At 41.5% G+C, this 25783-nt stretch overlaps 1 protein-coding gene across 1 annotated transcript; it reads right to left on the minus strand.

Annotated features, from left to right (window-relative positions):
* Window positions 1-13283: 13283 nt before the first annotated feature.
* LOC117558354 (plasma membrane calcium-transporting ATPase 1-like) lies at window positions 13284-22282 on the minus strand. Its single transcript, XM_034234486.1, has 18 exons — window positions 22128-22282; window positions 21556-21753; window positions 20910-21167; window positions 20209-20334; window positions 19844-20008; window positions 19484-19627; window positions 18829-19043; window positions 17764-18006; window positions 17154-17395; window positions 16840-17077; window positions 16353-16532; window positions 15938-16025; window positions 15535-15641; window positions 15055-15246; window positions 14312-14525; window positions 13968-14179; window positions 13764-13871; window positions 13284-13609 (listed from the first exon to the last, which is right to left on the minus strand). Exons 1-18 carry the CDS (start codon window positions 22276-22278, stop codon window positions 13541-13543), a joined length of 3150 nt encoding a protein of 1049 aa, XP_034090377.1. The 5' UTR covers window positions 22279-22282; the 3' UTR covers window positions 13284-13540.
* Between the last annotated feature and the right edge of the window lie 3501 nt (window positions 22283-25783).

A 25783-nucleotide genomic window follows, 5' to 3' on the forward strand; every position in this document is an offset into this window, starting at 1 on the left:
TTTTTGTTGTATTATTGCCCAGTCGTATTGCACTTTGTGGTTGTATTTCAGATGATTAAAGAGATTGGTTGTGTTAGCGTGTAGTGCCAACACAACCTGGTAACAAATCATGCACTGTACTTTCTTTTGCTCCACGTCGGACTCCTGAAAGCCAAAGTACTTCCAAATAGTGGAAATAGTTGTACCCTTCTTTTTAACGAGTTGCTGCTCTTGTTCTGACATCTTCGCTCGCGCTGAACACTCACAACACATGTCACTCCCACGTGGCCGAGTGGGCTTTTAGGGAGGGGCGAAGCGCACCCAGCTAAATAATCGTATTTTGTCAATTATGCTGTTTTCATAATCGTCGCAAGCCATAATCGTAATTGCGATTAAAATACGATTAATTGCACAGCCCTAGTGTAATGTGTATCTCAAAATTGCTGATGCTGTATGCGCAAACACCCTATCAGTTTAAAATATAATATAGCACATTTATTTGCACAAAATATTTCTCATAACTTTGAAATTATGTTTGTCTGTTTTAGATTGCTCAGTGTCCACAGTGCCAGGCCAAGAGAGCCAACATAAAAGAAAAGCTGGAGTACAGTCCGATAGAGGTAAAAATAAACAATGGCATACTGGTATTGTCAGTGTAGAAACACGTCAACAGTGATTTACTGTAATGCTCATGTATTTTTTTTCCCCCAGGTGACGGAGCCTTTGGAACTGGTTGGGATGGACTTGGTGGGTAAACGCACAGTAACTGATGGTGGCAACCAGTGCATATGTGTAATGGTTGACTATTTCACCAAATGGGCAGAGGCCTACCCACTAAAGACTAAAACAGCAGAAGAGGTGACCAATTGTATCCTAGATTTCTTTTACAAATTTGGTGCACCTCAAAGACTGCTAACAGACCAGGGCTCAGAGTTTTGCAATAAGGTAGTGTTGATGCAGTATGAATCCCCAATATGTAACTGTAGTTGCTGTGCTAATCTATTGCTTGTTTGTCCCAATGATAATTTCAAGGTCAACTCTGGCCTGTGTGAGACACTGGCCATAAAAAGAAGCCTGTGCTCTGCATACCACCCACAGACCAATGGCCTTGTGGAGAAGTTGAACGGCACTATCCAGAGGTATTGGTTTTCAATACCTGATGGAATTCACGCTCTTCATAGAATTACAAACACATTTCCTAATGAGTAATGATATGTTGCTTTATCTTACATGAGAACCCATATGCTCTCCTGCTTCCTCATACCTATACTTGAATTCTGCATTTTAAGGTCGTTGAACAAAATGGTGGCTGGTCACCCCAAACGTTGGGACCAGGTTCTGCATTCCACCATGTTTGGTCTTCGGACGAAAAAGCAGCTGACCACACAATACAGCCCCTACTACTTGATGTTTGGGAGGGAGGCTAGGTATCCCTCCGAGGTGCCAAAGGAGTACCTGGTAAGATGTTCTAATGTTGTCATCCGTTTCAAACGTTTTCATTTGGATCATCTGTCTTCTAGAATTCTAACTGTGATTTGTTGCAGGTCAAAGAAGAGAAAGTCAGCAGGCTGGTCGCAACGGAGGAGATCCATGAAGGCCTGAACAAACAGGAGGCTGTATTCACAGAGGTGGAAAAAAAAATGAAACGAAGCCAGGACAACGTCCGCAAAAGAAAAGAGAAAAAGGGCCAGGAGGACAACTTCCAAGTAGGGGACCAGGTGTTGTGGAGGAACGTGAGACAGAAGAAAAGGGGGAAAGCTGGACGATGACTGGTTGGGACCCTACACCATCCTGGAATTGGAGGGGAAAAAGGCAGTACTCGCTAAGGGTACAACAAAGCTGCAGACAAACATTGATCATTTAACACATTATATCCAGCCAGAGGAGAGGATCCCTGCCAAACTACAAAAGTTGTCCGATCTCTCTCCTCTGGCTGGTCCACAACACACAAAGACACAGACACAAACACCCACCGCACAAACACCCACCGCACAAACACCCACCGCACAAACACCCACTACACAAACACCCACCACACAAACGCCCACCACACAAACACCCACCACACAAACACCCACCACACAAACACCCACCACACAAACACCCACCGCACAAACACCCACCACACAAACACCCACCGCACAAACACCCACCACACAAACACCCACCGCACAAACACCCACCACACAAACGCCCACCACACAAAACACCCACACACAACGCCCACCGCACAAACACCACCACACAAACGCCCCACCGCACAAACACCCACCACACAATAACACCCACCGCACAAACCCACCGCACAAACACCACCACACAAACGACCCACCCACAACACGCCCCATCCAACAACGCCCACCACACAAACACCCACCACACAAACACCTCCATCCATGGACGGCGAGGCCCAAATGGCACCAAAAGATCCTGAACTTTGTAAGTAAACAGACAGAAAGTACACTCCAAATGATGCATTTCACAAATAACTTCCATTGCTATATTTCCAGTAATTTGACAAATATGGACAGGGAGGAGAAAGCAAACGCTCTGGTGCAAGTTTGGGCCATATAAAGTGTACTCGGAGAACATAATGGACTTGGCCCCAGGGAAGTGGTTGGAGGGAGAGGTAAGTTACAAAACAAAATAATATTGGACTGATATTTATTTAGATTGTATCACAAGTTATTTTTGTACTCTTAGATCGTCAATTCATACATAACTATGGTGGGAAGGAAAGCTGGCGCTCTAACATTGGACTCCTACCTCATGACGTCGCTCTGGGAGGGAAAGCACAAAGGTTCTTTGAGAAGTGTGAGTAGGACTATATATTAGGATTTCTTTTTTTGTACATAAGTAGGCCTATGTATTTTGTGTATATGTATGTTTGTATGTCCATACACACCAGGGCTCGACATTAAGGACTGCCCGATGGCCCGGGGCCATCTAGTATTTAGCTCGGGCAATGAAGCCTCACCTGCTGGTTGCCCGATCGGGCAATCTATTATGCCAGTATCATGCAGCTCGGGGATCCAGTAATGAGTGACCCGACAGTAAAACTAAACATATCTATAACTAGTTTAGGTAGTTTGAGAGGTAATCAAAATAGCTACGTGTGATATTCTAACCTGAAGTGTGTGTTTTGTCCGCTCACCGCTGCAGGTGATTATGCAGAGCTGCGTGTCGACTCGTCAGCAGCAGCTGATCTCTCTCTCCCATCAGATTAGACTTTACTCGCGTTTATGTCCATATCGATCAGATCCAGCTAGTTCTAGCTAATGATATGACTACCTGCTTATTAAAAGACACCTAAACAATAAGTGTCGCTATGCAACCGGGTGAGGCCACAAAGTATAGCGCAGCATTATGCATTTGTTTACATGCCCACCGGAACCCCGAGGCATTACCAACAGATCAACGCACAATCAACCCATACAGGACATCTCTTTCTTTAGACATTAGAATTGACTATTCTTGTCTGTCACATACTCTTCTTGTCTGTCACATAAGTGGCGCAACTGAAGCGGTATTGCGCTAAAGGGAAATTATTTTGACCGAAGAGATTTAGATTTGCCGGCTAACGGGAAATCTGACGTCGCCATTTTGTGTGCTTCGCGGATGCGCTCGGCTCCTCTCGACTGCTGCTCGGGTCTGCTCGGTCAGCTTCCGGATGAGGAGGCATTCGACCAATTTACAGTAGATAACTTTACAAACATTTTTAACAGGGGCCATAATAGTGTAAATAATGTTTGTTTTGGCAGTTATAACTGAATGTAATGTTTTCTACTTTTTTACATCTGGGAAGGCATCTGCCTTCATCAGATGGAAAGTGTCTTGACCAACAACTTAAGTATTTCTTATAGCTATGCAGGGCATGCAAGCGAGCAAACACAAACAAACAAGTGAAATGAAGAATACAATTGAAATTGTACAATATAATATTGTGGTCGTTCATCTTATAATTCAGTCTAGAGAACCAGACAGCATCTACACTAAGACCTGCAAAAATCTAAATGTTCTAGGGTGAGGCCCCCCAAACCCTTCGTGCGTAATTTCGTCCGCGCACATTTTTCAGGGCAATCTCTATTGCAGCAGCACGCCTTAATGTCACAAGCTTGACCTCGGCAAACCCCGGGGCTGAGTTAGCGATGATCTTGGGGTTAATAAACCCAAGCAGGTGAAGCTGGATCGTTATCCAGGGAGATTGTTTTCAGGAAAGAAGCGCACTTTTGCCGCTGCATGGTACACAACAGACCATGGCTTGAAGATTCGTTAAAAGCAGACGCAGCCTTTTGTTTCCCCTGTAGACAGTTTAAAGTGAATACGTCTTCATCTGATGCGGCTTTTACTGTCAAAGGTTTTTGCGACTGGAAACACGCATTACAGACTGATAAAGGACTGCTAAGGCATGCCGCATCAAAAGAACACATTTCATGTGAGAGTTTGTGGAGAGAGAGAGAGAGATACGCGAGGAAACAAATAAGGAAATGAGTACTTTGGTGCAGATCAGCTGCACGGAGCCGTTATTACGTGTCAGCTGTCGTTTATATTATAGCTTTTTTAGCTGTCAACCTTGCTCGTGATTTGCCAGTGTTTGTGCTGCCACGCACACAATGTTTCAAAGTGGTTGCTATGTTGCCCTTTATTTGTGTATGTTTGCGATAAGTGTGCGTCTTTACGCAATGCTGTTGGCCTTGCTGTTTGAAATATATTGTGCCGCAGGCCCGCAGCACGTGACGGTTTTGTGTGCCCTCCCATGAAAATCATAGGCCCTCCCTTTAGATTTGTTCTGGCGCCGGGTCTGGGAGAGACCCTCCCGCTACGGGCGGCCGTGCCTGGGTGGAGACTGCGGGTGCAACCTCAAGCTCCGCGGAGCTGGCTTGGCCATGTACCGGGCATTACTTCACCGCGACTCGCTCTTTTGGCGGGGAAACAGCTGGAGTGTAAATGTGTCTGGCGGCTATGTCTGTGGGCGTTACAATTCGCCGCAACGGGGAGTGGCGGGGGTCGTCAGGTTCCAACGTGAGATGTAGATGTAACGTTCTTGCCGTCTGAAGTCACTGTTGATAATTATACAATCAGTATTTTAATTGTTTACAAATGCACACAATTGTTACAGGAGCACACACTATTTATATCCTATTTATGTTGCTCTCAAAGTACATCAGATTAATGGATTTCAATTTTCAAATATATCTCCTGAAATTGTCAACAAAAACAAAAAATCCCAAACAATGTGTGACAGTTGAATCATGTATTACACAGTAATAGTAGTCTATTACCTTTTAATAGTTTAATGGAGATATCAACTGAAATGGTTGTTTCACTCCTGCATATGTTTAAAGTGCATTTGGTGAAACTTGATTTAAATTAGCATAGTTTAAAAGCTAACTGATATTAGTCTACATTTAAAAAGGGTATAGTGTTTACATTCAATGTAACCATAATCTGTTATAATAGTGAAGATGTTGGCTGGCATACTCAGTTGAATAATATGTATTTGATGGTTGTAATATCCAGGTCTTTGTGATTTAAAGGCTATGCCATATTAAAACAATGTGGTGATGATTTGTCATGTTTGCAATCTTTGCTATAATCGATTAAATGTACACTAAATTCCATGACCAGGAGTCTAGATTAGAAATGAGGTGTAAAATAAATGCCCGTTCCTAGCTGTATTTGCATCCATAGCATTAGTTTCCTCACACCACATTTACAGAACCTTTTTGGATATAATGTTACAACGCAGTTTGAGTGTGTACTTCAGCTACATTTTTTAGCAAAGACTTTAATGCAAATGCAACATGAATGTTTTCATAGGAAGACCTACTCTAATAGGTAGCGATGATAGTCTATATAACGTGTTTTTCTTTGCAGGATACAACGAGAGATGAGGCCCTATCATCCGTCACTGTTGGTGTGCTGACTGTTCTCAGCGAAGACAGTCCTCAGGAGGGTCCAAGTTCAATCCACCTCGAACCCATCTCCACTGACATTGTGCTTGAGGGAGGTATTGTCATGGAAAAGATCAAAAACTTTCCACAGGCCTGTTATTTGGCCTGATATATGCTTTGCATTTAGATCACCCAAAATGCATGGCAAATACTCTGAGGTTCGTTCAAACAGTGATGCTTGGACTGGGAACCAAAGCTCTCTCACCTAAACTATTAATTTTGAGAAACGCTCTACTGGATTAGACCTTAGTCAAGATAGTCATCAGCTATCACATAGAACTTGGCACTTAAAAAAGTTGCACTGTTAAATGTTATGACAACAGTGTGTTACTCTGGGGAAACTGTTATAACTCTGTCAATTGTTGAGAGCAAAGTACAATGTACTCTTCTTCATAGTGGTCATTATATATTTTTTATTTTTACAATTGGTGTGTTGTGCACTGCTGTTTTTATTAAGATAAGGGTTTTGAGTTTAAAAAGCACTGTTTGTTGGCACTTGAAAATAAATGTTATATTGCAATTAAATCAATTTGTGTTTTTAATGCATTATTTTTGGAGATCGTTGGAGTTTACACAACGTGTTTAGAGATTTGTTGTAGTACAATTATCTTAGTTAGCAGGAATTAGTTTGTTTAATTTAATAGTAAAATAGTAAATTACGAGTTAGTAGAATTTAAAAGGGTTAAGTTCTGGTGATTTGTATATTTAAGTAGGGTTTAATTTGTTCATTGAGTTCACACAAATAAAAAAAATAGGTTAATGCAAAGCATGCCTTTTAAGTTTACATAACTTAGTTTACATAAGTTTACATAACTTAAAAGGTTTGTGTCAGCTGTACTTCTCAAAAGTTACCACAACTTATTAAGTTTTACAGTATATCTAATAATTAAATAATAAAATTCAATAACATGCTTTAACCACCAGGTGTCCCTTTCTATCAGCTCTGCACCGTTATGGTGTAAATACAGCCTATCTACCAATTGGATCAAATATAAAAGTCAGCCGAATTAGTGTTGATACTGCAAGGAGACGTATTGTGTGAAAAGAAATGTTGTTTAATTGCTTATATATTTATGATCCACGTCACGTTTTCAGTTTTGGCGGCAGTTCTTCCTGCTTGTCTAGAAGTCTTCTCAGCAGGGCTCTATAAATAGAGAACTACGGCAGATATCAGGGACGTGCACAGACATTGGAAGGGGCTATTGCTCTAAACTGGAAAAAGGGCCTCCCCCCGAAAAACACAAGACCTTTTGAAGATTGTAACTTGTTTTTAATGTAAAAGGAACCAAACGATTATTACATCAACTACATTGAACAGTAAATCACATCTCATAACAAAATAAGCGAAGGCGACTACTTGCATTCGGTGACTTGATTTTAAAAATGAAAAACAGGGACATTTTTTGTTTTGCATGCAGTCCATATCTCATTAAAATATCTAATGTTAGTAACTATTAAAGATAAAATTGGGACAATTCTGTTCTAATGTAGTTTGACTAGACCATTGTAACTGTTGTGCAGACATACTGATAAAATAGGCCTCTAACTAATTACCTTAAATAAACTCACAAATTAATTAAACCAGTTCAATACGCATTATTCGTATTCTTATCATTCTTTATGAGCGCAGTAACGGTAAGGTATCTAATTACTTAGTTATTTAGTATTCCATAACTTAGTAACAGGTCAAACTAAAGTGGTAGGGACATGGCAGAAATCCGACAATGAAGCGGGACATTGAACTGTTCACCCGTGAGAGGGCGATCAAGAGAAGAGAGAGCGGCCCCGTTGAGGGAGTTTACAGATGAAAAGACACAGAAAGACAGAAGCACAATAACAACAAGTAAGCTATATTTAGGTGTTTTTTTGTAAATAACCGACGGTATCAAGAGGAAGTTAAGTCCCCTGGTTTGTCCCTTATACCCTAACTGCCATGAGAGAACTCAAAATCAAGTTTCCAAAATTCGACACTGAGGTGCTTAACCCACCGGCAGATGACAGCGCTGACAAAGTGTGTTTCCCGCAGCGAGACGCTGCAATACTAATTATGGGCTTATTATGTTGATCCGGCCACAACAGACAAAAATAAAAACAAACTCTCGCTCTCTCCAGAGGGGCAGGTCAGCCAAAAAGGCCAAACGGGCCGTTGCCCGGGCAACGTTAGCCCGTACCATAGACCGGTGGTTCCCAAACTTTTTGTGCCCAAGGCACACCAAAGGACAAGTACAAATCTCAAGGCACACCTATTGTGCAAAATAGCCCTTATAACACGTGTTATCACTCATAGCATGTAAAATATCTGTAAATGTGCATAATTATTTACTAATGCCAAATAAAATGTGACTCAGACAACTATATTACTCATGAAATATTTATTAACGAAATATTTCAGAAATTAATTTGAAACTTTATCAAATTAGGCTTCATCAAAGCAGCAACACACTCATTTAAACCAGACAGGTCACAAAATTAAAAATGATGCAAAGGAAACTCAGCAGAAATTCAGCACAGAGAACTGTCAATGCAAGGAAGCTGCATTGTCCATGGTCCTGAACTACAAATTATAAATGTAACATATCAGCAATCAGCATTGAAACATGTGCTATTGTAAATATTTTGCCGATTTACAAATTAGTGACATACATGTGCCTGCCTGTTGGGGCGCGCAGAATTTTTTAATCCTTGGTGGCACTGAGGAGAGGGCCACTCGCAAGTCATGTAAATCAGAGTAGAGAACGCCAACTCCAGAGATGGGGTCGTTACTAAAAAAATGTAATATATTACATATTACTTTAAAAAAAATATATATATATATTACACTACTTCGTTACTATCTACATAAAGTAACTCGTTATTTTACTCGCCGAGCACGTACGAACTGCGCATGCGTGAGTGGCAATAACTTTCCTTACCAGCAGGCGGCGGTAGTGTGTATTTCTCATTCAAAACAGGCAACAACCGGAAGACAGAGAAGAAGAACAGACTACGTGATATAAACAAACAACAAATAGCGTGTGCGGTAGCTTCACCTTAGCATGTGTTCTTTGCAGGTGTTTGTTGAGGTTTGACGTGGTGTTTACAGCAGTGGATAACAGCTTCTGGCCTGGACACAGTTTGCACCTCACCGTCACATTCCTGTCTATTCTTCGGACTAACTCAAAATAATGGGCATACCCCTCGAGAGTTATCGCTGACTCAGGCATGTTTATGCAGCACTGCACGTGGAGATGTGGACGCGCAAGTCGCGAAGATTACGTATATATAAACCTACAAAGTAGCCTACTGATATAGTAAATTAAAAAAAAAATTGTTTTGTGTAGTTGTATATTGCAATAATAACGTATGGTTGTCACAAAATCCCACGGCACACCCGGACCTGCCTCACGGCACACCAGTGTGCCGCGGCACACCGTTTGGGAACCACTGCCATAGACTGTATATATAAAGGCCTGTACCTGTGCACGTCCCTGGCAGATATGTAATACTTAATGCAGCCGAACCATGTATTACAATGCCGTTATATGATGACTTTCAAAGAGAAAAGCAAGCACACTCGGAATAAAGTTTTATTTTGTTTTTAAAAAACATTTTCAGATTTCACATCACATAAACCCCAAATCCCAGCATGCATTGCGGCTAAACCATCCAATCATCGAGCTGAGGAACTTGCCTACGTCAGTTTCCGGTTTCATTTATCACCGATGTATTTTGTTATACACACATTCCTTCACTTTTACATTTTAATTTGCATTAAAGTATTTCGCGAGGCCTTCTAACATGTTTTTAAATATAACTACGGTTGTAGTTGAAGAGTTTGTAAATTAACATGAACCGTGAACATGAAGCTGTTGCCTGGCAACTCAATCGCACAACGTCACGTCCGTTAATTCCACATCCACACCAGATCTACACGCATGGATTAACATCGATTTAATACATTAATGTAGCCTTTGTTTCTGCTAAAAGAGGTGTCGACCAGCTGGGACAACAAGACAATTGGCGTAATCGAGTGTGACTATTAAAAAATAAATCATTATTATATGAATATTGACAATAACAACCGACCGTCGGGGTAGCATTTGCTTGGCATTTCTGGTTATTTCTCCACTGGTTAACATGGGTTAACAATACCGTGTAACTGTCACGTTTGAAGGGACGAAATCGTGACATCTTCACGTCTCCCAACATGGTAAATCGTCACATGTTCACGTCTTGCCGTGATATCGGGTTGGTTCTGTCAGTGAGAGTGGTGTTTAGTATACAGCAGCCTGTGACTGCCAATAATAGTTGAAATGTCTTCCTTATAATTGTAAGCAGTTATGAAATACCTGTTTGTGAAAGGTTATTTGTATTTTGTATTGTTCATATAGAAACCACACCACTGCTTTCTGCTCACTGGTGAGTTCGCCTATGAATGAGTGTGAAGCACATCAGGCTGGCAGTCGTATGGGCATTGCACTATGGTAGTTGTTATTTGCACATTGTTAATCATGGGCGATGCATCCTTAAATTGTTTAACTGTGAGGTGTTAAGGCCCTGACACACCAAGCAGTCACCAGAGGACTCGCCGACGCCGACGTCGGCTGTTGCATCGCGGTGTTCTCCTGCGTCTTGGCCATGTGTCGCACAGGAACACACCGCAAAGACTTCAGTGCGTGAGTGGCAATAACTCTCCTTACCAGCAGGCGGCGGTAGTGTGTATTCGTCATTAAAAATAGGCAACAACCGGAATACAGAGAATTGATTGATTGATTGAAAGGTTTATTAACAGCTTGTATATTGGGTACAGTACAGTACAGCTCAAAACATACAATTGTTAAGGGGATGCAGACCAGAGAAAGACTTTCGTCTTGTTTACATCAGGGTCCCCCATTTCCAATTCATCATGTCATTTAAGACATATAAGACATATTTGACATACAGATGGCTTATTTACAATTTACATACAGGTGGTTTATTTACATACAGATTGCTTGTTTACAATTTTCATTTTAGATTTCGTTCTAATACATCCTAACCGGACATTTAAGACATACCAAGTCTACAGATATACAGTTAGTAACAGAGTCTAAAATGCGAGTATATACATAGATGGGGGGGGGGAAGCTGTCCATTGAACGACAGGTTGAGATTTGTACCATTACCGGGGCCAGTTTTGCAATGCTCTCCCCCGAAGGTGCTCTTTAAGAGAGGTTTTGAAGGTAAGTATAGTTTTACTTTCCTTTACAGTTGTGGGAAGAGCGTTCCACCTTGATGTGGCATAATTGCGAAACGTGTATTCCCCCTTTTTTGTGCCAAATCTGGGTTTCACAAGATTTGTGGAGCTCCCTCTGGTGTTATGATCATGGTATTCCTTGACCTTTGGGAAGAATTTTGACATGTACATGGGTACCATAGAGGTGTAGTGGATCTTGTAGACCAGGCCCATTGCAAGTAGCTGTACTCTGTCGTCTACTCTAAGCCATCCTAGGTTGTCAAAGTGGGCAGAGGTGAGGTGGGTTCTAGATGAAAGGTCAAGCAGTAGTCTGACCAGTTTATTTTGCGATGTTTGAAGTTTTATTTTTAGCGCCTTGGAGGTGCTATGGTACCATGACGTGCAAGCATAGTCATAGTACCCTTGAATGAGTGCTCCTGCCAGAGTTTTCAGGGTGTTTTAGAAGAAGAACAGACTGATATAAACAACAACAAATAGCGTGTGCAAACTGCAGCCTGGTTATGATCCACTGCTGTCTGCCCGTCTTTGGTGCTCCACAACTACCCGAAGGGGCAAGTGTCCTGTACCGGGTGTACTGGGTTCGCAGATAATCCCACTTCTTCCTCAGCTCTTTCTCTGAAGCACACAAATAAACGATGTAAGCATTGTGGCTAGTTAGCATTTCCAATTCATATCTATATGCAGTGCCAAACTGCACAGCTAGCAACAAGATAACAACAAAACACAAGGTTGAAATAACAAATTACATTTCACGTTAACGTCACTGTACGCTGGCCAACAATAAAAAGCCAACAATATCTGCTAAAGAGCTCAATTGATGAAAAATATAATCTTACCCGAGAAACCAAGTTGCGTTTCAATCTCTCGCCAGAGTCTGGTTTTCACTACTCGGTTCGAGTATCTTTTCTCTGTGATGTCGTACAGAGCTGGCCTCTCCTGGATCAATGTGATGAGCAGGTCTTCGTTTGCGTCATTCCAGATCGCCATGATGAGATGAAAATGAATATCAGTCTGTGTGTGCCTTCTTAAATCGTTTGTTTACGTCCCTCACTTCCGTTTCGCTTCTCATGCACTGATTCGCTAGCTGAACAGCCAATCAGAGTGATTGTTTGGTCCGACTGCCAGACCCGATGCATGGCCGATTCAACGCATCGGGACAGGCAGTCCAAATAAGGCGTGTCAGGGTCGACGGTGCGGGACACACCAAATTGAGTTTGGGCGATAGGACACGCTTCGTCTCCCGATTTACGAAAACAGCCGAAATCGGCCTGGTGTGTCAGGGCCTTTATACAATTGTACTGTACTCTGGAGAGTTGTTTAAGGTAAAGCACCACCTTGCAGGATAATCATGATTACTTCCAGCATCGATTCAAGTCATTCTGTCTTATTTTTGTGTAAAATACTTTTATTTTATTTTGTGCCCTTGATGACTCTGCATAATGCCAGTTGCTCTGGATTAGTGCCCCGAGGAATGACTGATAGAGTTTAGCACTGATTTTAAAAGCACAGGGTTAGGGTTAGGGATCGAAGTCCGTTCATCAGGGTAAGAAGAGACTCATGATATCAGAGATCTCGCTGCACTGAGATGTCATTGTGTATCTATGCATATGTCATAACAACAGATGTATGAGCTTAATCCAGCCCAGAAACAATTGTAGTCATTTTCCTAATGCAGATATTTGTATGAATGTCAAAGACATTTAACAGCAACTTCATAATTTAAATGACTGATATTTTTCATGAAATAAATATTACATATATTCACTTTATCTAATTTAACAAGAGCTTATGTATATCTGCATCATTGTTTGAGATAATAGGCAGCCTAACACATGTTAGCAAAATAATAAATACTTTTTAAAGCATCATTGACTGCTCTTTATTCTGCAATATGAAATTAGTAGATTTTGAAAGGGCAACTCTGTTTGCACCTAGAGGTGATACGACTGTATATTTGAAATGTAGTCCTTTTATTTACAATCCCCTCTTATAATGTGCATTCATTGTCAACACATGTAGTATTTAGAACATCCTTATGTCACCAACATGGTTCAGATTGTAGACTTCATGAGCATTTTCAGAGATTACTTTATTTAGATCATTCAAAAATAAAGAAATATGAAGCGAGGGCTTGACAGAAAACACAAAATTAAGATATTCTCAAAATCCTGCTGACAAACAACTGAATAAAAACGCTGCAACAAACCTACAAGATAACCTCTTCGTTAAAGGTGAACAAATCTATCTTATATATAATAAGAAAGGAACCTATAATAATAACTAAAACTAATAATACAAATACAATGAGGGCAGCACCACTTAATTGTAAGGGACCAGGCCAGGCAGCATGTGTGGTTCTTCCACAGGCCCCTGGCTCCTCTTCTCAGTACGGTCACTTTTCTGCACGAGTCGCAGGCTTTATAACCTTCGGGCAGCCGCAGCTTGGGATGCTGGACACCACCTGAGAGACGGGGTAAAAATACACAACAATAAGACACATCGGCAACACTATCTATATGAGCTGAACATGTTTGTAGACTGTTTTTACTGTCTAATGATGATCAGCTGCAGAAAGGACCAGGTCAATGTTTAATTGCATGTCATCCCTGTCTCACCTGTCCCCACAGCAGGCTGCCGAGACCCAGACAGGCACAGATCAGCCACTGCTGCCAGTTCAGAGCCACACAGCTGAAGGGTGAGCCCCCAACCTGCACAATGAGGATCTACAGGAGGAAGGGAGACACAGCATCATCCAGCGAATCTTTCATTACTCCTCACTGTGAACCAGACCAGGTGTGACGATAGCCCTCCCAGGTTACCTGGGCGAGGAGGGTTCCCAGGAGGATGACGCAGAAGATGGTGTTTTTGAAAATCCCCTCGAACACGTTTTTCTCTCCATGGATCTTCCTTGCGTTGATCTCATTGAAGATTTGCATGAGTACAAACGTGTTGAACACTATGGTGTAGTGTACAGAGGGCGGGGCGTGGAGGGGGGCGTTTCTGCCACTGGCAATGTTGAGCAAAATCTCACCTGTGAAAGGGAGGGTCAAAGTAATTCATCATTAATTAGTAAGTCAGTTGTAATAAGGCTATCAAATGTTTCTTATTAGGAGGTTTTAAGTGAGCCTGTTTTAGACCACTAAGGTTTGCTGCGTTCACTGACCATGGTAGATCAGGGTGAAGATTACGGCCAGCTGGTAGATGGCGTGTCCGACAATGTTCTTCATCATGGTGTGAGAAATGAGGGGCTTGTCGCGGCCGTAGGGTTTCCTGAGCAGCAGCGCGTCGGTTGGCTGCTCGGTGGCCAGAGCCAGTGAAGCAAAGGTGTCCATTATGAGGTTCACCCACAGCATCTGCACAGCTTTCAGAGGAGAGTCCTGGCAACACACACACACACACACACACACACACACACACACACACACACACACACACACACACACACACACACACACACACACACACACACACACACACACACACACACACACACACATTCTGAGTCGCTCAGTCTACATTGATATCCAGAACTGTCACGCTTCAATTTAAAACACACAGTTTGATAAAGTTGAATTAAGAAAACAGAGACCCACATCTTTGGACCATGAATACTTCCTCATTTTGTGTTTGACGATTCTCTTTAGCATGCCATGCATTTAATGTTATCTGTCATGTTTAAAAGAAGAAAAAGAGATTCCCAATGAACATGTTCCTGTTTGAAGCCAGTGTAGTTCACTCGTCTACACCGTCTTTGAGGCTTTGAAAAAGAGACTGAACCATGAAATTGTTCCCAGTGGCCCACCCAGCACCTTATGGTAGCTCGGCAGCCTTTTTTAGCAACAGGGTGAGTGTGTGGGTGAATATTTAAAGTAATTCTGTCCAGCAGAGGTGTCAGGAGGCTGTCACCTGGGTGATACAGGCCCCGGTGAAGGCCACGATGACGGCGACAACATTGACTGTGAGCTGGAACTGCAGGAACTTGGAGATGCTGTCGTAAACATTCCTGCCCCACTTCACTGCCTGCACGATGCTGCTGAAGTTATCGTCTGTCAGGATGATGTCAGACGCCTCCTTCGCCACGTCCGTCCCTGCAATGCCCTGCACAACACAGCATGGTGGTTAGTCAACGCAAAGCTTACACCAGAACTGACTCTGAGCCTAGGTTTAGACCAGGACTGGTGTTGCATCGCAGGTGGATCATGAAGTCATCAATATTTGTTTTCTTAGAGGAATAGCCTAAAACGGTTGATAGTAGAAAAACATAAATGATGCAGAATCAATCATTTTATATTTTCCGTTTCTCAAATCAATAGTAATTTGTTACAGTAATAATTGTACAAAGTTTGCAATAAGAATCAGTCTGATGACATTAGCGCCAATAGTTACCATGGCAAAGCCAACATCCGCTTTCTTGAGGGCAGGGCCGTCATTTGTTCCATCTCCAGTTACCGCGACAACCTGCCTCTTCTCCAGCACAGTGCTGTCGATGATACCTGAGTAATGATGAGCACAAGCGGCTTAGACACACTTAAGGGCAAAATTCTGATGGTCTTTGAAAACAGCTAGAACACTGTTGTTCTCTGTTGTTTTGAGCCCCTCCTTTCAGCATGTTTGATCTATTTCTTAAATGTAGGGTTCAGGGTTTCCTCTGAATTTGTATACAGTATATGCATACATTAAAGGTTTGCTTGCCATTGATTTTGATGTTTTTATTACATTGCCATACTTGTCCCAATCCCCGTCTATGTGACCCCTACGACTCTCCTTGACCTCGTTTAGTGTGGCTCACCTTTGACCAGATTGTATTTGTCGGTCGGAGACGATCTGGCAAGGACTCTCAGATTCGGCCAAATGTTGTCGATGAGCCCCTGCTCAATCTGCACAAAAACCAAAACGAGATAAACATGAAGTGTTAGTTGAGTAACATACATTTAAATCAGTGTAGCAGACTGAAATTAGGCTAGTTTCCCCTAAAACTGTTGTTAGTGTGCCTACAAGGGTTAAAAAGAGAATTAAAGTGGTTGTAGAACATATCAGGGACAGGACATTTAAAAAGGACAACAATCTAAAATGTACCTTTCACAATGTGTATAGTGCCAGAAGTGCTAAAATGTGAAGTTGTTGGAACTACAAAGAACTGTGAGGGGTCATGATGGATTGAGATCATACACTGATGTCTGTGATTCAGTCTATCTTTGTCTGACCTCTCCCTGACTGTTGCGGATCAGTCGGTTGAACTCCTTGCCGTCCATACACAGGAAGTCCTCTCCAGTGTTCAGGATGCCACATTTGCAGGCTATGGCCCGGGCAGTACTGATGTTGTCCCCGGTTACCATGCGGACAGTGATCCCGGCCTGCTGGCACTTTCTGATAGCTTCTGGTACCTGATGAGGACAACAGAAGGAACAATAAGAAAAGGTGCTCAAAGATTCTGTTGATACACTCATTGTCATAAAGTGTTCCCAAAACTTCTCTCCTTCAAACGAATGTCTTCCGTTTACCTCTAGAGCTCCTCTAAATATCAGCACAGATAGTTATCTGAATTATTTTCTCTCTCTAACACGCTTAAAAGAGACACATTTCATAATTCCACTAGTTGAAAACCTTCACAAAGTGCTGACATACTGTGTATTTCTACTGTTATTGACTGGTTGCCTCCATGTGTCCCTTTGTAAAGACCGAATGACGTACCTCAGGTCGTACAGGGTCTTCAATGCCGACCACAGCGATGCAGGTGAGGTTGCTGAGGATGTCTCCCTCGTCTTCCCAGTTGGGCTCTCCGTCAGCGGCTGGGAAATCTTTGTAAGCTAGGCAGATGGTCCTGAGGCCCTGAGACGCCATCGGCTCGATCACCTGCTTCATAATTTCTTTTCGTTTCTGAGTTCTGAAGGGAATGGCCTCGCCGCTGGATGCCAGGATCATACAACACCTGGAACAACAGGAAAGAGTCATGTAATCATCATATAACTGAGCCAGAGTTGTGTGAGCAGTAGCAGCAAACCTACTTCAAGAGCAGGATCTCAGAGGCCCCCTTGCTGAACATTCGGTAGCTGCCATCAGGGTTATATAGCACGGTGCTCATAGACTTCCTCTCCGAGTTGAAGGTGTAGACCTTGAAGAGACTCTCTTCTGGTATTTTTTCGCGGATGGCCTGGTAGTGTCGGTCCAGCTTGAGGGAGAATCCCAATAAGGCACACTCAGTCTTGTTTCCTATCTGGCTAGGGAGCCCACCATCCTTCTCTGGAGCCTGCAGGACACAGCAGCAGAGAGGGTGCCAAATCACAGCAAAAGTTAAATGTATTTCATTACAAATCAGGTTCTTTAAAGGGTGTGTGAATCAAATGCAGCAGCACATGACATCAATCCAATAGCATTGGCAACACACAACAACAAATGAGATAAGAAGTGCTCAATGTTTTCCAGGGCCTTAGATCAAATATATGACAATTTGGAGATCTGTAATGACAAATGTGGCTTCTTTAGTAATTAGTAAACCATGGCAAGCTGTCCATAACCAGAAGCCAGAAAATGATGAAAAGTAGCAAAATAACGGGACCACCAGTGGGAAACACTTCCTTGAGCTTCCTGAATGGACAGGTATTTTTTAAATCTCACCAGTATCTTGGAGGTGTACGCGCAGTTGACCCCTATGCCCGTGGTGAGCAGATCCATGGCCGATGCTGGGATGTCTTTCAACCTCGGCAACCCTTTGTAATAGTGCCCTGTAATGAAAACCTGCACGACCGTCATGCGGTTCATCGTCAGCGTGCCTGTCTTGTCGGAGCAGATGGCTGTGGCGTTGCCCATCGTCTCACAGGCGTCCAGGTGGCGAACCAAGTTGTTGTCCCTCATCATTTTCTGACAAATGGGGAATTCAGAGTTACCCGATTTGAAGTGCTTTATTCTGAATTGACTACAAACATTTACAGAATGGACAGTGTTTCAGACAGGATTGTCTGGCAGTGGACAGTTTTGAAAGGCTTATCCAATCCAATCCACTTTATTTATATAGCACAGTTTAAAAACAGAGGGTTTGCCAAAGTGCTTCACAATGAACATAACATTATAATAAAATATAATATTACACGAATAGATAAAAAAGCACACATAAGAATAAATACAAGGCACATAAAGGCTATGGACAGACAGTAAAAGCATACAAATAGGTAAGACATAGCTCAGACTGACTGGTAAGCGAGGGAAAAGAGGTGGGTCTTTAGGCGGGACTTGAAAGCTTCAAGAGTGGGCGACAATTTTACATGAGGGGGCAGGTCGTTCCAGAGCCTGGGGGCTACCGATGAGAACGCTCGGTCTCCCCTGGTCTTTTTCTTTGTTTTTGGGACTATCAGCAGCAGCTGATCAGCCGACCTCAAAGCCCTTGAGGGGGTGTACACATGTAAGAGGTCGGAGATGTACTCTGGGGCCAGCACATTAAGAGATTTAAAAACAAACAATAAAATCTTAAAATGGACTCTAAAATGAACAGGAAGCCAGTGGAGCGAAGCCAGAACTGGTGTGATGTGGTCAAACTTGCGGGTTCCTGTAAGCAGCCTCGCCGCAGCGTTTTGTACGCTTAACACCAACATGGAATGTAGCAAATGTTGTCCTTAACCTAATGCTGTTGACTGTACATGTTCAGTGTGGGAGTGACAGGCTGTGTAATGTTGTGTACTAACAGACCTTGACTGAATAGGCCAGGGAGATGGTGACTGCCAGAGGGAGACCTTCAGGCACAGCCACCACCAGCACCGTCACACCGATGATCAAGAACTTGACCAAGAACTGCACGTAGATGGGCATACAGTCGCTGGACCAGGGAACACCCTGCACCCAGAAGGTATCGATCAGGAAGCGAGTGATGAGGATGAGGACGGTGAGAGACGACATGAGCAGTCCTGAAGACACAGATGAAAATACATTTTAGTTCCTTAATGAGCAGTGAAAAGTGTTTTCATGCAGAGACCAAACTGAGAGTAAACTGAGACTAAAACCCAGTTTTTCTCATGAGATGACGATGAGTTATCAATGGAGTGTCTACATTGATTTTCAAAAGGGAAGAGGACCACCCTTGTATGAGAGTGGGAGGTCATTGTTTCACCACACACTGGAACTCATGATGGTGAAATCATGATTTGTATGGTAGTTTTTTGACAGTTGTGATTTGTATTATTAGACAAAAGGAGAGACAAATACATGTGTGTGTGTGTGTGTGTGTGTGTGTGTGTGCGTGTGTGTGTGTGTGTGTTATGTGCACAGCCAATCATGTAGTTAAGTTATTAAGGTTACAAACTGTAATAGAAGGCCAAACAATGATATGATTTAATATAATCAGTACCGGCTTTGCCGATCTGCATGGTCAGTTTGTTCAGCTTCAACTGGAGGACTGACTTGGTCTTCGTTGATAGATTTTTCTTCTTTTCTGGTTGTCCATCCTCGTTGAGCGGCCGCATGTCCATCGCAACGTCATCATCGTTTTGTCCTACAGAGGATAGGAAGGCAATAACACAAGTCGAGTCTATGAAGCCAGGTTTAACCCAGCATAGCAGCTGATGTTGGTCGATGTAGTCTAAGAGACTGAAATCTGTATTGTTATGACTAAATCAAACTTCAACTACTTGAATGAAGCACTAAAGTTATAATGATTCATGGTAAGCAGTCTCTAGAATAATCAAATTACTTTGTGTTCTGAACTTACCTTTGATGTCCACCTGCTCTTTCTTTTGTTTGCCATCTTCCTCACCAGCATCATCACTGTCATCTTCCTCACCAGCAGCAAGCAGCGCGAAGATGATTCCAGTCTGAGAGTTCACTCCAACAGCAGTGACCAACATCTTGCCAGAGCCCTCCATCACATGGGTACCTGAGGGGGAGAGACAGGAGTTGATCATGATGGAAGCTTCAGACGGTAGGGCTTTTGGATTATTCTGGACCTTACTGAGATCACGATTATTGGGTGGTATTTAAATCAAATAAATTGAATTGAAATAATATGCATGTTGTTTATCGTTCATGGTCCTTTTTCCTGATGTGTTTTCATGTGAATGGAGAAGGGTGGCGCACCTGACAGCAACATGGGGTCGTTGTCGACACTCTTCTTCACATGATCCGACTCCCCGGTCAGAGAGCTCTCATCAATTTTCATATCGTTGCCCTGGATCAGGACGCCGTCAGTAGGCAGGAGGTCACCTGGAAAAACAACCAACAGGTACACTGTAACAACAGCTCACCCTCATCAGGTCCTCATCACAACATTGTATCTGTCACATGAGGACTGGAGGATAACAACAATAAAATGATTGTATTGAAACAACTTTCAGACACGATTATTCCGTCTACAAAAGAAGACATTAGACCTGTGTTCTTCTCTGAGAGCCAGAGTCATTGTTACATTGAACTGAGAGCGTTACTAAACAAATTGAAGATTTTCAATAGTAGTTTTCCTAGGACACCTCAATGTCATTATGCTACATTCACTTTTTCAAGATGCTTATGTCTAAAATGACTTACAATTATAATGCAAGACCTCGTAATTAGACTGTGGTGTTTCGTTTGAGAATTCTCCCATATCTGATAAATAGTCCAATTCAAAAGGAGCAAGAGCTAGATGTCATGACAAATACAAAATTGCAAGTGCAACCCTGTCAAAACTGAAATCGTAAAGCATTTCCAAATAGCTATATTGCAAGCAGTTATTTTGGCAGTCTTCATCACTTTCAATCAACGGTGAGCTGTGTTTTAGCTGATCCACTTTTTCCTCTTACCATATTTGACTTGTGCGATGTCTCCGACGACAATCTCTGACACGAGGATCTGGATCACGTGCCCTGCCCGGACCACGGTGAACTTCTGCTCCTGATCGATGCGGCTCTGGAGCCCGCGGAACTGCTTCTCCTTACTCCAGTCGTTGAAGGCTGTCACCAGGACGACGCAGACCACAGACAGGAGGATGGCTGCACCTTCGATCCATCCAGCCTCCGCCTCACTGTCCTCCACCACGCCGCCGGCCGCTTCGCCGCAGTCTGAACCGAGACAACGTGTGTCAACGTTAAGTTATTTGACCTTGCTTATTTAACCGCTCAAACAGTGCTGACCTACATCTTATACATGTCATAGAAAAGGAGTGAATATATCTAATGTTTTAATAAAAAAAACTTAAATGATGATGATATTAAAACAGGTACAATTTAAATATGCAATGAAAATCAAGCTAAAAGTAAAAGAGTAAAAGGCCTGAGGAAGAGTGACCTTAGACGTACCCATCTGTCTCTCAAAGCTGCCACCCCACTTACAATGTGTAGCATTAAACTTTAATATCATTAAAACAGCTATTTTTTGTACCTGAAAATAAGCTGTGAGGTGTCTACACACAGGTTCATTTGATTTTTTTAAAGCAAAATCTAAACTCACGCTGTCTGTCAGCACTGGGTGGACTGTAGAAGGAAAGTGCTAGAGAAATGATGGCTGCCACTTGGAGGATGATGAGTGTGACATCATTCAGGGCTTTCCACACCAACTGCAGAAAGGTTTTTGCCTTTTGAGGAGGGAGGATGTTTTGTCCATACTCCTTTTGCCTTCTGTTGATGTCCTCTACTGTTCCATCCAAACCTGCAGCAGGAGACACAAAGACCATATCAGACTCATGTCCTACCCACTCAGTTTATTGAATATATTATTTTTGTTTTAGAAACCTTCTGGAATCTCTATCTTAAGAGACTTGTATAATTTGCCGTAATGCTTCGCTAACAATATGCGTTTCAAAATGCAGGGGGGGGGGGGGGGGTCAAAATGTCCATAGATTCCAAATCTGTTGGGCTGTATTATTGGCAAACGTGTCTAATATTATAAGAACATACATATATAAGGTTGTCTTCTGTTCATTTCAAGGATTTGTCCGTATTTGAAACTTGGTGTGATGCAACATCTGGCAGTAACCAGAGACACCAACCTAACACAGAAGCAGCGTTCCTCATCATATGTACCATTGACAGGTGATGTTCTCAGCAGGGAACACAGTCCGTTGACATCTCCATACTGTTCCTTGATCATTGCACAGGATTCTTCTCCTCTTAGCTCCATGAGGGAGCGCAGCTCCTGCAAGGAGCAGCCGAAATGCCCCTCCTTATCCTTCATTGTATCTCCTTCCTCCGGGACTCCTCAGAGACCTACCAAAAACATAGTCAAAGTAGTTAGCCTTCGGTGCAGATCTAGCCTGACTGTAGGGGGTAAATAAGACAGGTCATTTCAGACATGTACCTGTGGGTAGAAATGTAGAAAAATCACTACACAAAGGTGCATGATTTGCTTTAACAGTCAAGCAGGACTCCAAGCTCATGTCCTTGGTATTGTTTCGCATAAAGTGAGGTTTACACTGTTTATTTGATCATTTCAAGTAAATTAACTGCATTAAATAGCACAATTCATAACAGGAAACTTTCAAAACATTTGCATTTTAAAATGTTCTCAACTTTAAAATAAACAAATAATAAGGGTAGCTTAAGTTTTAATTGACTTTCTTTTTTAATCACAACACATCTTAATACCTGAACAGCTTTATGACTTCCCTTTTCTCTCTTTTTCAATAGATGTGTGGATGACAAATAAAGAACCTTGAACCTTGATAGCTCTCCATGAGAACCCTATGCTTCACTAGCGATGTGTGATTAGAATGTTGCTTTTGCCAGCAGTGCTATGGGCCCAGACGTTTGAATATAAACACCTGTTGCTAACACTACTAATAGGAGAAACGGATGTAAAGCATTATTATGTTTTGAATTCCTGCAGTAGGGATTCCTTTATTCAAATAAATCACTGTATTCATACTTGGTAAACCTTAGGTAGAGCCTCTTTATTAAAAATGTAAAATAAGTTGACCATCTCACTTAACTACACCTATGATTGTCATATCATTTAACATTAGCTTCTTAATTACTCTGCTACATATAACATAGTTCATTAAACAGTTCTACAAGCAGGATTTTTAGCTTAGGAGTAATTCACTCAACAACATAAGACATATATTTTGTCAGTCTAGTGTCGAAGATAGGCTACTTAAATAATTTGGTGGCGTTTGTCAATACACATTTGAGGTTTATTATAAACTTCAACGTTACATGTAGCTTATCTGAATCAAGCGACATCAACATGGACACATGTTAGCTAACTACACGATAGCCCGTAGGACAGTAAGACGTTAGGTGGCGCTGTTTAATAACCAAAACACTGTTTAAAAATCTCACTTTACCACATTGAACCTGAACACTTGCTAAATTAATGTGAATAATCATATAGCAGGCTACTGCGAAGCTGGATTTCTAGAGTCACTTCCCTTTACCAACACATTGTATGCAGATACTGAAGAACATGGTAAGTAATGAAACTAGGACTTAAAAATTATAAATATTAAGTTTACACCCCTGTTTTTGAGGACGAGAGAACGAAAACGCCGTCGAGTATTTAATTTAATTATATTTTTCTCCCATCAACATAATATAACCATAACATCATGCATTGTTTACTTACAAAACCGTTAACAACAGGGATAAACCGCCACATAGAAAGAGGGCTAACAAATAACTATACACGTTAGCATGGGAGAAATGTATCTCTGGTTAAAGTTTAAATAAATAAAGTTTTAAAAAAATGTTGTCTGTCTAATGTCGACACCTATATCATTTAGTGGCTTTAGTGATACACATGTTATGATTATCATATCATTGATGTATCTTCTATACGAGTCAAAGTATCGTAGATTATTGTTAGCTAACTAAGCTAGAACCTAGGTTACTACATGTTAGCTGGCGCTGACAGTTAAAACTATCTCACTTAACTACATTTAACACTTATTCAATTCATCTGAATAAACATATAGTTTTAACAGCAGTATTATTTATTATAGCAATTTTTTTTTAACTTTAATTAAATAAACATAATTTGGTGGCAAGAAACATGATTGTCATATAACATAATGTTAGCTTCTTATACAGTCAAACTGCATTAATGGTAAATAAATGTTAGCTCGCTAAATGATAGCACCGAGGACACTGCGGCGTTAGGTGGCGCTGTTTAATTACCAAACAGTTTGAAACACACTTAACACTTGCTAAATGAATCTGAAAAAGTTAAAGAGTCACTTACCTTTACCATTAAGTTAGATGCAGATGCTGAAGAAATGTGGAAATATTGTAAATAAGGCCAAACACTTCTTTATATACAGTTGAAACCCCTGCTGTAATGGCTGAGAGAACGGAAACCCTGTCTGGAGTATTTTTTAAATGTGTATTCTTTATTCAGTAATGAACAAAACATAATTCATTGTTTACATACAAACCCTTTAACAACAGTGAGTGGTACACAGCTACATAGAAAAGCAGAACAAAGACAATTAAAACAACTGTGTTATTTCAAAAGTATATATTTTTAAATATTTTACAGTTAGTTTGTATTGCCTCCTTATTAATTATGTTTTTAATAGAAGATCATATATATATATATTTTAAATAGCTTTCAATCCATGTGACCCAGTGAATCCAGATATATTATAAATATATACTGTATATATATATATATATATCACTATTGTTCTGAACGTTAGCTAATATGATGAATTGGAAATGGGGGACCCTGATGTAAACAAGACGAAAGTCTTTCTCTGGTCTGCATCCCCTTAACAATTGTATGTTTTGAGCTGTACTGTACTGTACCCAATATACAAGCTGTTAATACACGTTTCAATCAATCCATCAGCTGCTTCTGAATGGAGTTTAAATCATTGTGGAATAGTATAATTACATTGGACAAACTGGACACATATTTTTTATAATTAGTTTAGGGTAGGCCCACGGTACGACGGAGTATTAGGGCCACACTTAGAGAGAAAAAACAGAGATTTCGAGAATAAAGTCGTAATAGTACGAGAATAAAGTCGTAACATTACGAGAATAAAGTCATAATTATGAGAATAAAGTCGTAATGTTACGAGAATAAAGTCGTAATGTTACGAGAATAAAGTAATAATTACGAGATTAAAGTCATAAGTGACTTGAGAAGCGGACTTGGAGGAGATTGTCTCCTTTCTGCAGGAGGAAATGGCTGGTTTTGGCCGACTACATTGCATTTAGCTGACGCTTTTATCCAAAGCGACTTACAATAAGTGCATTTGACCAAGAAGATACAAACTTGAAGAAAACAGAATCATATAAGAACATCAGGTTTCATAGAGCCAAAACATTTCAAGTGATACTCAACTGGCTTTAGATAAGCCAGTCCTTTATTAGTATATAAGTGCTTTGTTAGCAATTCTTTGTTAGTAATTCTATCGCTCGAAGTGGAGTCGAAAGAGATGAGTTTTCAGTCTGCGCCGGAAGATGTGTAAGCTATCTGCTGTCCTGATTTCAATGGGGAGCTCATTCCGATTCCACTACAAGGTACAAGTTCGACTCCTTCTGGATTCAAAGCCTTGATTACAAGTCTCATCGTTTCTTGTGAAACAACAAATCCCCTTTGAACAGCTCGTAGATGTAACCAACGATAGCCTTGTAGTCGGCCAGAACCAGTCATTTCCTCCTGCAGAAAGGAGACAATCTCCTCCAAGTCCGTTTGGTTCTTTCTTCGAAATAATAGACATTGTTTCTTACAC

This window comes from Gymnodraco acuticeps, unplaced genomic scaffold (assembly GCF_902827175.1).
Source record: "Gymnodraco acuticeps unplaced genomic scaffold, fGymAcu1.1, whole genome shotgun sequence".
Taxonomy (NCBI): domain Eukaryota; kingdom Metazoa; phylum Chordata; class Actinopteri; order Perciformes; family Bathydraconidae; genus Gymnodraco; species Gymnodraco acuticeps.

Excerpts from the sequence above, each read along its gene's own strand:
- LOC117558354 (XM_034234486.1), bottom strand. The coding sequence starts at position 22,278 with ATGAAGGATAAGGAGGGGCATTTCGGCTGCTCCTTGCAGGAGCTGCGC. Across the intron at positions 20,009-20,208 it reads CGACCCCATGTTGCTGTCAG|GTACCCATGTGATGGAGGGC; the intron begins GTGCGCCACCCT and ends TCTCCCCCTCAG. Across the intron at positions 19,628-19,843 it reads AGAGCAGGTGGACATCAAAG|GACAAAACGATGATGACGTT; the intron begins GTAAGTTCAGAA and ends TATCCTCTGTAG.